Source organism: Mercenaria mercenaria, chromosome 1 (genome assembly GCF_021730395.1).
Source record: "Mercenaria mercenaria strain notata chromosome 1, MADL_Memer_1, whole genome shotgun sequence".
Lineage (NCBI taxonomy): Eukaryota > Metazoa > Mollusca > Bivalvia > Venerida > Veneridae > Mercenaria > Mercenaria mercenaria.
The window spans coordinates 100,093,925-100,105,561 of record NC_069361.1 but is presented as its reverse complement, the minus strand read 5'-3'; the positions used below and the strand labels follow the sequence as shown (position 1 = coordinate 100,105,561).

At 34.6% G+C, this 11,637-nt stretch overlaps 1 protein-coding gene across 1 annotated transcript; it reads left to right on the top strand.

Moving 5' to 3' along the window:
- The first annotated feature begins 4,629 nt into the window (after positions 1-4,629).
- Positions 4,630-7,594, top strand: LOC123528924 (countin-1-like). The gene is made up of 7 exons (XM_045309002.2): positions 4,630-4,779; positions 5,023-5,230; positions 5,545-5,677; positions 5,896-6,008; positions 6,407-6,502; positions 6,622-6,762; positions 7,417-7,594. Exons 1-7 carry the CDS (start codon positions 4,774-4,776, stop codon positions 7,500-7,502), a joined length of 783 nt encoding a protein of 260 aa, XP_045164937.2. The 5' UTR covers positions 4,630-4,773; the 3' UTR covers positions 7,503-7,594.
- Positions 7,595-11,637: the final 4,043 nt, after the last annotated feature.

Below are 11,637 nucleotides of genomic sequence, written 5' to 3'. Positions count from 1 at the left end.
TGAATCCGTAAAATTTTAGGCTAATCTGTGGTCTATGGGAGACAATTGCATCCAATAGTAATGCAATAGTATCTCCCTTAGACCATTATTTGCAAATAACATTTACGGATTCAGTAATCCGTTTCCGATTTACGTTTGCGTTAGAAATGTCTAATACTCGCCTTTTTGAAACGGCAATCTGTCGGACTGTAGCAAGTCGTCGGATAACAGATCTGACCAACTTAAAAATTGAATTGTTTCAAGACAGATTCTGCTCACTTCAGCTAAATTCATTCGAGTCGCACCATGAGAAAAACAACATAGTGCATTTGTGACCAGCATGGACCCAGATCAAATTGCGGATCCGCACACCACTCTGGTCAGCTAGGATCCTTGCTGTTCGCTAACGGTTTCTCTAGTTGCAATAGGCTTTGAAAGCTAACAGCATGGATTCTGACCAGACTGCGCGGATGCACAGGCTGGTCTGGATCCATGCTGGTCGCAAACGCACTATGCTGGTTTTCTCATGGTACGTCTCAATATATCTGGATACAAATATATGCATAAAAATTAAAACGGTTTCGTTTCGCCAGTTACATATTTTCGACTTTTTCTCGGTCTGACTAAAGTTGTAAGTTTGTCTGACTTAATGTCCAGCATTTTTGCGAAGCCTGCTGTTATGTCTAGCGAACTTTTGAATATAACAGATGGAGTGATAATTAATGCACCTCTAAAATACACTGGCTGCAGAACTGACATCCTGAGGTGCATTTGTGGTGCATGTTTGTGTTGTTTTCTTTCACAAAAGTCTCATGAAAACCACAGCTATCTGACTAATTCATGACAGACACTGCCCAAAAGCTTTAAAAAGAAATCTTAAAAGCTGAATGATTTGCAGAAAAGGCTTATATTATATATTCATAGTAAAACATCTTCGATGTAATTTATGTTGTAGTTTTCGTCACAAATAATCAAAAAGCATCAAAACTATTCGTGAAAGACTAAGTCAGTGTGTATGTAAACAATGACTGGCAGTGAAAAAGGAACATTAAAAAAATACAAAGAAAAAGTTCTTATGGTTTATATTAATAATTCCTCAGTTGTCGCTTTCTTTGTAATATTTTAAACATTGATTAGCAGCCACCATCAGCGCTTTGAGCGCTTTGATTAAAAATGGATTGCAGTAATATTAATATTAAAGTTTGTTGCTTATGATGGTTATACACATTATTCTTGTGATTTAGTATTTTAAAGTATTGGCAAAACAACGTATTGATAAGTTTACATAATACTGTATCAAATATCAAAGTATTATTATATTCTGTTACAAATGATAAAGCAAAAATCCCAATAGCGTAATGGTGTAAATAACAATAATAATAATGATAATAATAATAATAATAATCCTGCATGTCACTTGAATTTAGCTTTCCGGACATAGGTGATATTCTGACATTTGTCATTTCTTTTTTATTTTCGACCTTTGAATCTACATTTCTTGTTAATTTGATTTATCATAAATTAACATAACTTTCTAGGCATACTTTTGAGACTATACTCCCGTGTTCTGGAATCTGCTCTGCATTGTTTATAGGAAAAAAATGCCAAAAGAACAAGAAGAAACAGCAATTCGTTAAAGTTATTCTTCATGACTTTGACAGAGATGTAGTTCAAAGTCGTAGCTAAAAAGGAGTTTGAAATTAAAAAATCACAGCCATTATTGGAAGCATTACAGCTATATTCATGTACGAGTATAAATCCGTAATAGAGGTGATTACCCTTACATTGCTGTTGGTCGTGGTTATACGTGATGCTAATTCAGTTGTCCCGTAGAAACAAACAAAACTAATTAAATCTCGCTTTTATCATGTGCTAGTATCTTGAATAAATAGATCTATGACAATTATCTTTGTAATGTTTGAATTTATCTTAATATGGACTTGATTAACCTTGGGCTGAGTTTTCTCACAGCTCTGTTTAATAAACTTAAATCTTCCGTGGGGAAAAATCGTATGACTTGGACCAAGGTGGCACATGATTACTTTGCGAATGTCCTCATATTGTTCTTGTTTTCCTCAATTTTCAAACGTTGCAAGGCCGAATATTCTAGATCTAGATATACTGTCCACTTAGCCATCTTTTTGCAAGAGAATTAATAGATTCTACATCTAAAATATATATTTTATTATAAAGAAAACGGAGATTGCTTAACAGCAATGCTGATAATAGATCTATTTTTGGTCTGACTAATTTGTAAGATTTAGAGGTCATTGTAAATTTTTATGAGGCACACTGATTTGACGTCAAAATGTCAAATAGGGTCTAGATTCTCTCTATATAAAATTCTAACATGGCTCGAACTGATTTCCAGTTAAACAAAGAAGAAAATCAAACGCAATATATCCTGCGATAAACAACGGTTGACGCACGGACCGGTAAGAGAGCATTATGACGTCAATTTTGACGTCATGTAGCCGCCTGACGTCCGATACATTACTCCTCGCGTAAATGAATTCCAGCATAAAATTTATTGAAATATATCAACGTGCATGTCAGAATGAAAACAATCAAGGCCTTCTTGTGATTTATCGTCTAATTTACCACGGTTCATCGTTCAGATGCTTCGGTATTTAACCACTCGGGCTAACGCCCTCGTGGTTCAATTCCTACGCATCTGAACTCTGAACCGTTGTAAATTAGACGATAAACAACGCGAAGGCCTTGATTATTTGTTAAATATAAGTGCTGATATAAATTCATTAAATTTTATTCTAATATGCTTTTCTCTGTTAAGACACTCTTACGCAAGAATGACGTCACGTTAACGTGCGGTGACGTCAATGTTTTTGTTGTGACCAAGAATGAGCGCTAGGTCAACATACCATATTTTATCTACTGTTTTAGGTTAAGGACGTATTAGAACCGAAATAATTTATACCAAAACCATATTTTAACACTATTTATACACTCGGGCGGTAATACGTCGTAAAATGATTACGCCGGACGTACAACCGCCCATCGTGCATAAATAAGTGTTAAAATGTCTGAATCAAAGTAGAGCTAGATCAATAAGGTGCCTCCAAAATATAATTTATATCTAAAAAAATAAATTCAAATGCGTTTCGTATACTGTATCGGGATAGACTTAAAACAAGAGCGGACTTAATGTATGGTCCCCGTATCCTGGACACACAAAAATGGACACAAATAGATAAATAGAGCTACATCTAAATAATAAAAGATCTAGATCTAATAATAAATTAATCAAACACAACAAAAAGGAAACTGAACAGAAGGTTTAAAGTTTATATGCATTAAAACCCATACCGTTAGATCTATATTAAATATAAATAATTTAAAACGGCATAACTCCTTAATCATGTATGACGCAACTATGTCCCGACAGTATGCAAGAGTTCGCTTTAGACCGGGCTTATATTAGTATATAGCCAAATACAGATCATTCTGTACAATTTCAAAGCTTGGCGGGGCAATATACGCCCGAAGGGTTATATCACAGGAGGACGGAATTAAAATTTAAAGAAAAGCAATATGTAAATATGTTTCGAGTGTGAGTTGTGGGGCAGGGGGATGGTGGTAGGGGTGGTGGGAGAGCAGGGTATGCGTGTGCCTACTCAAAGGTAAGAAACTAAATTATTTTTTGGTGTGTGTGAGGGGTGGGGGTGGGGGTAATGGGGGAATGTAGATTGTTGAAGTCTGCAAATCGTCTCATCACCACCTGCCTGTATTCCAAGTTTCAAGTCAATACCTTTAATATTTTTTTTTAAGTTATGCTCTGGACACGAATATGATGGGCAGATTTGACCTTATTGTGACCTTAACCTTTGATCTACCACCCTGGTTCATGCAATATGCACATAGTCTCATCACCTCCTACCTACATCTCAAGCTTGAAGTCAGTAGCTTGAATGGTAAATAAGTTATGCTCCGGACACGAAATATGACGGGCAGGTTAGAACTTTGAGCTCAATTTGTGACCTTGACCTTTGACCTATAGAGCCAGTTCAAGCACTCTCGCCATCTACCTATATGCCAAGTCTGAAGTCAAATTCTTTAATGGTTATAAAGTTCGTACACGAATTATGATGGACGGACAGACGGACGTTCTTACATACATTAACAAATGAACGGGAAGAAGAAATATTTCAGAACTGACGGGCAGACGGACGGAGGGATTAGATGCCGATGATATATCCATCCGGAATCTATGATCTACGTGTGTATTGACATAAATTACATTGGCTCTTCCATACTAGGACAGAGTGTTAACCTGATGTTACACCATGTATTTGATTTTAGTATATGTGAGGCATGTTATTTTTGGGCCTAATGATTTAAAATACTTTAGTTTTGAGAGTTGCCGTTAGCCCGAGTCCATAGCAGGTATCAGGTGTAATAACCATCTTACTATGAAAGAATATTACACACCGTCCCGTCAGGACTGATCGAGCACCACTATGTAAACATTAATCCATTAATATTATAATTATAATTTGGGCAATTTCAACAGACCATCTGGTGATCAGGTGATGTACGCGCCACAGTAAGGAATGTGTACGTGGATGAGCTGCCACAACATAAATACATTGTCTCAATGCGAACCTTATCAATATGACCCACCTTTGTGACATTATTTCGCAATAGTCCATGACTTTGAACTTGAATATAGAAACAAGATAAGGAATTTTGAACGACTTAAGTAGGAGCACCAGTTAGTGCGGTCAGTTAGGAAATAGCCTGCGTTGGCATAGGCAGCTGTGAAACGAACAAAATATGAAGGTATTATTTAACTTTTTGAATTTTTATACTGTGTATATAACTTTAATAAAGAATGATTCTTATGTTACCTAGGTAACATGCATAAAGAGACACTGCGTTTGACTGAAAAAATGGCAATTCAAAACACGCTTATTTTGGTTAAAAGCAGAAGCTTACTATAAGTCTATGAATATTTCAAGTCCATAATTGAATTTAAAATAACTGGTGCAATTAACGACTTTAAAATCTGTCTTGTCATTCCAGGGATTTTTAGCACTCGCCGTATCGGTTATATTGCTGGCCCATCCATTGATTGGGTTGAAATTACCTTCATTAAAGACGGACTTAAAGGTTATTAAACAAGATTTCATCCAGCCAGTCGTTCAAGCAGAAAGAGTCGGTCTTGACAAATGTAAAACTTGCATCGACTTTGCAGGGCAGGCATTAAACCAGCTCCTTAACATTATCTTACGTAAGTATTACATGTGTTCGAAAAAAGTCTTTAGATAGATGTATATAAAATGATTGACATTTCTCGTGGCGCGGCCCAGTTTGGAATTAAAACGTGATCTTTTTCATTTGAACAGATGTCAGTCCCACCTTATAAGCCCATCCTTCGTGTTATGGGCAAGTTAAGTGTTGTGGTTGCTTCGGATTAAATTGTTGAATAAAAATCTAGAACTTTTTAGAACAACTCAGTTTTAGCAAAGTATCACCATAGCGTTAGATTTGCCATAGCTTCTGCAGAAAAACCTTGACTGAAACTTTTACTGTTCAAACTTGTAGAGGGCGGCGTTATCGGTGGCTGTGCAGATTTGTGCAATGCTCTAGCATCCAAGACGTCACCGGCGATTGGAACCGTTTGTAACCTACTGTGTGATATCGTCGGCGTTGAAGAATTTATCAAAATTATACAAAAGTAAATATTCGCTTTCATTCTAAATTTAAATACAGATAAACCAAATTTCAATTAAATGAGTATTAATAAACACATCGCCCAATTTAAACGAATAAGATGTTTAAGATGGTAACGTACCATCAAATGAAATTTTTGCCATAATTTTGTACCTATAATATAATGGAGTTATTCAATCATGAAATATGCACATAAAACACTTAGAATTATATTTATTTTAGAGCTGATCTTGACCCTATTTATTATTGTGAGCTGATTCCAGTCTGCCCCATCAACGACAATGGTGACGCATCTTTCACTTCATTTACAGCCACACCAAAATCCGGACCTCAAGGTAAACCACACATTCAAGATGCGACTCGACATTCTCTATCTTTCACATAAGTTCATGCACATGTTTCATATGTCAAACGGGTTATTTTAGAGATGGCTTTTAATCGCAAATACAAATCCCATACGCAAGCCGAATTCACGTATATATTTGATTGTGGAATTACAATTTAATACAATTTAGGAAGATGATCAAAAAAGAAAAACAAATCTTAATCTGAGTTCCAGTTATGCAGCATTTAATATTATGTTGATAAAAATCACTAGTATAAATTCGTGAGAACAAAGTTTTCTATGAGTTACTATATGCCAATACATGTATATTTTAAATAATTCTTTATCATAAGTAATAGCTTTCAAATTTGATTATTGTACATTTAAATCCATTTTACCGTTTTATAGGTACATTTGCTTTAGACTTTGCTTACACATCCAAGAACGGTACAGGCACTGGCGAAATTTCTCTTGAAGTCGACACAGTCGACGGTATTCCACTGGGTAAGTCACTGTTGTCCAAAAGTCACCTTCCATACTCTGTTTATATTTTGTTTTTACAATATGAAATGTTGCAGGCTTTCTCTTTAAATATACAACTATAACTTTTTTTCCATTTATAGGTCAAAGTTTCTACCACGCACTAGCCCAAGCAGGTGATTACAATGGCGAATTTCAGTTAAATGCCAAGCCTGATCCCAACTGTGATCCATCGCAAGGTCCTTGTGAACAATGGCTGGCTGGAGATTACACTGTCAAAATAGGTAAGTGTGGAATATTTTAGCAGTTAGAAAAAGGTCAGTCTGTCTACAGTTGTAATTCATCGCAATTTCATGCGAATATTGTGTGCGGTGGAGATAACAGGTAACCTGGAGATTACACTATCAAAATGTGTGTACAATGTAAAATTCAGTTCAATACCACAGGCAATCCGAAGGTGATCACTAAAATGATCTGTGCTATCATCACTGACTGACATGAGGTTACGCCGTCAGAATGACTGGTTCTCATACTGCGACTGATGATTTTACTTACATAATAAGTTAGTCTGGTTGCGATACCATATTATGGAAACTGAGACGACAAAGTCGTCTATAAATACGACAAATTTGGTAAGGTCTGAAGAGATAGAACCTTAATTCATTGACTTTCAAATCGGGTTTTGTAATATCTAATCATTTAAGAAGTAAAATCGTTTTGATTTATTTGGATAGAATGATAAAATGTTCATCAGTTATAAATTGTTAACAAATTGCAATGTACCTTGTTTCTGGTATAGACCTGTAAAATTTTATTGCCTGGAGTACGGTTTTGATCAAATATGTGTAAGATAATGCAAAATACTGCATATTTTACATCAGTTTATCATATCTATTTAAGCAAATGAATATAAATATAACATTTTGATTTTTTTTCAGCAATATGTAACGGAGAATGCGGCAGCAAACATCCACACAGCCAGATCTACGATGAGACGACAACAACTTTCACCATCACTCAATAGATTAACATAGTGCAGCATTGAATTTTTGCAATATACATACATCTGCTGTCAATATGTTCACATGTAAATAATAATAAAGTAAATAAAACATGCTTTAAATGCTCTGTTTGCTTTTTGCACGAACTAGTAAAATGCAGGCAAAATTTCAAAAGTTGAATGTCGAGTTTATCTTAATGATTATCTTATCATACCAATAAAATCTGTAAAAATCCTTTGGAGAAAGAATGCAACCAAGAAGAATAATAGCAGACTCGGTTTGATTGAGTCTGTTCATGAGAGGTAATGAAATGTGCAACACCTCTCATGCCCCCTAGCACCGGCTTAAGCGGAACTCTATTATACATATGTTGAATGGACTCCATGATCCCAAAGGATCAGAAAATATAACAACACTGAGTCCAAGTACGAGCATATTAAGATCAATTATTGCCAAATATTTCTTTGAATGTGCATATATCTTCCTAAGAACAAGAAACATATCATGTCAGCATTAATCAACAAACAGGTTAAAAACAACCAAAGTAACGGGAAAATTACAAAAGTCTAAAACAAAATAGTTAGCTTTTAAAACAGACCAGTAAACGAAATTTATATAAAATCTGTTTCAGGATTTTCAGTATTTTTTTCTGGTATTTAATGATATTATATATTGTTTACTTCCACTGTCAACCTAGTTAGACTTGCAGTTCCTTTAGATTCCAAGAGAACACAATTATGTAAGAACGTATTTTGCAAGCATTAAATAAAGTGGCATGAGAACAAGAGCTATCCATAAGACAGCGCGCTCGACTTTTCTCAGTGCTTGACTCTCAGAGCTTTGCCAGTAAAAAAAATATCCAAGTTGAAAAGGGGCATAACTCTGTCAAAATTCAAACAGAGTTATGGGAATTGTGTCTCCTGGTGTAGACTTTGATAGTAAATAACTAGTTTGAGTTTCAAGTCAAAAGCTTTAATAGTGACAGAGATTTTGACTTTATCAAAAATTTTAACAAAAAATTCTAAGTTAAAAAGGGACATAATTCTGTCAAAATTCAAATCAGAGTTATGAGGATTGTTATTCTGGTGTAGACCTTGACAGTAAACAAGTATTTTAAGTTTCAAGTCAAAAGCTTTGATAGTAACAGAGATATTCGACTTTATTAAAAACTCTAAACAAAAATTCTAAGTTAAAAAGGGGCATAATTCTGTCAAAATTCAAACCAGAGTTATTGGAATTGTGTCTCCTTGTGTAGATTTTGATAGCAAATAACTATTTTGAGTTTCAAGTCAAAAGCTTTAATAGTAACAGAGATATTTGACTTTATCAAAAGTTTTAACGAAAAAATCTAAGTTAAAAAGGGGCATAATTCTGTCAAAATTCAAACAGAGTTATGGGGATTGTTTCTCCTGGTGTAGACTTTGATGGTAAATAAGTGTTATAAGTTTCAATTCAATAGTTTTGATAGTAACAGAGATATTCGACTTTATCAAAAACTTTAACCAACTGCGACGCCGACGCCGGGGCGAGTACAATAGCTCTACTTTTTCTTCGAAAAGTCGAGGTAAAAACTATTTTGTGTTGATAGTATCCTATGCCCATGTTCTACTTTTAAAGTGCATTTGCGACTAGCATGGATCCCTACTAGCCTGCGCATCCGCGCAGTCTGGTCAGGATCCATGCTGTTCGCCTTCAAGGTCTATTGCAATTAGAGAAACCATTAGCGAACAGCAAACGCAAACGCACTATGTTGGTTTTCTTATGGCGCGGCTCATATGCAATTCAGACAGTTTACCTGGAGTACAAACGCTTTTCAATTTTCATTGTAAAAATTAGTAAAAACAAGTAATTCTCATGTGTTTCTATAACATATAGCCTGTCAGTATTCAAGTTTCTTAAGATATATAGCATTACTTTGAAAATTCCTGATACATAATTATGCTTTTTCCCTTTTTTTTAATCTGGAGACCAATGTCTTTAATAATGACTGACAAACAAATTGTGTTTTCAAAGCCGATGACAAATAATTGATTCAGATTTCCAAAATTTAATTCATAAAACCTTAGATTTGTAAAGAGCACAATAACAGGAACAGCTTGGGCGATATATTTAGCTCTTCGTTTTCATTGAGATAATTGCCGAGAAACATCAACAACACCTTTTGTAAATTTGCTGATAAAAATACTCCGATAGTAATAAGATTTTATTGTTTTCCGACAAGAAAATAAGAATTATCATTTAAATTCCAAACGAAACCTAAAAATTCCATCGAACAATTTGCTTTTTTGGCATGACCATAGTGACCTAATTAAGGAGGTAGGTTACCTTGTTATAAGGGTAAATTCAAATTAGTTGAACCGCAGCATTTTTTTGTATTTCGTGTAATATGAAGTTTTAACTGCTAAAATCTCAGTTTCGTTTGTCTCTGTCCCTTCAAGTTCAAATTTTATCCAGGTTTGAAGAACATGACCCTCCAAAGGTATTTCATGTTGAAAGAAGAAGGAAAATACGGATATTTAACATTTTTCAGTGCATTTTAGTTTCGTTGATATCCGTAGAAGTCAGCATAATCTATAATTTTACTAGTATGCACGTAAGCTTTCTAATATAAGCTTAAAATGTATATGTCGCGGGGCTCGTGTTTCCATGGTAACGCATTTTCTCTCATTTTTAAACAACTATGTATAAAAATAGGGGTTTTCGACGGCTTCAGTGCCACTCTGTTAATGACCAACATGGACTATTTGGGTAATATTATTAGCAACATACCAAGCACTATACATGGTACCCTATTTTTCTTAAAGTTTAAAGTAACCATGGCAACAGAGATGTTTAAAATGGCTTATATCTTGCTTTTTGTCGTAATTTCTTATAAAATAATATTTATAAGATTATCTTTCTAGTTGATGTAGCTTTAAAACATATTATTTCTAACGTAAATTATATTTTCGTGTTATCTGCATTTATTCAAATAAACTTCTAAGCTTAGAATACTTACAGCGGTACCCCTCATCTGGCATTTTCATGGAAAAATCGTTCAGCATGCTACTATTATTCTCATGGATATTGTTGAAATGAAAATAAAAAGCCGAAGCTGTGTTTCTTAAATAGACTAGTGTCAACGCTTTTGAATTTTACATTTAGATACATAGGTCACGGGCTTCGTTTCCATGGTAACATCAATTCAATTCAAGAAACCACAATTTTCTACTGAAATTTGAACAATTTTAGATCTTAGTTTTAGTATATAAGTAAAAATTATCAACGGAACCTGAAAAATAGGTATTACAAATCAAACTGCTAGATGTTTTATTTGAAAATGGCCGTAACAAGTAACCTCTCACCCAACTATATTCCAAATAACATTGGTTACCATCATCCATTTTCTTACATTCCGCATAACATTTCAATGTAACTACATAAAAGAAGCAAAATATTGATTATTATTCAGAGCAAAAGACTCATAAAAAATATTTCAGCAAATAATGGTTATTTGAAAATACTTTGAATAAAAAAAGAAAATGCACAGAATTACGTACTTTCAAGATAAAAGCTATTTATTTTGCGCGGTAACTGACACGTAACGTCATGACGTCAATGACGTCATTTTAAGGCAACATTGTTTTGAAGCGTTTCTGCGGCAATTTATTCATTATTTCTGCATTATTAAACCATAAAGCGTCAGATCGAAGACAGGTCTATGATTTGTTTTCAGAAGAATGAATATACAAACACATTTAGTTTGTCGTAAACGTCGTCGTGAATCGTCACGTTAGCTTCCGGTTGGACATGCGCACATACAAATATAAAGGTAACCTACCTCCTTAGGATACCCGAGTGGGATTTAGTAGTTAGATCAATGTAAAACTATTTATCTCTCACACGTGTTCACTCAAAGTAAACTAGTTTGGTGCTACACTAAAGTGAAATATTCTGGCTCAGAAAAGGGTAGTTGCAAAGGTAATGAAAGCATACTATTTCCTGCTCTTGCAGATATGATCTTCTTATAGTAACACTGTTTTCCATGTTTATGTTCTAGTTGAGACTTACACTCCATTCACATTGTTAATCTAGGTCAAATACCCTTTAAAACACCATTTTCTCCCTCCGAAGGCGAAGGGATATAGTTTGGCTTTGCCTGTCCGTCCGTCCGTCAGG

What these genes read in the sequence shown, in the direction of transcription:
- LOC123528924 (XM_045309002.2), top strand. An exon ending in TTTATCAAAATTATACAAAA is followed by an intron (nt 5,678 to 5,895) that starts GTAAATATTCGC and finishes TATTTATTTTAG; the next exon opens with AGCTGATCTTGACCCTATTT. An exon ending in AGTCGACGGTATTCCACTGG is followed by an intron (nt 6,503 to 6,621) that starts GTAAGTCACTGT and finishes TTCCATTTATAG; the next exon opens with GTCAAAGTTTCTACCACGCA.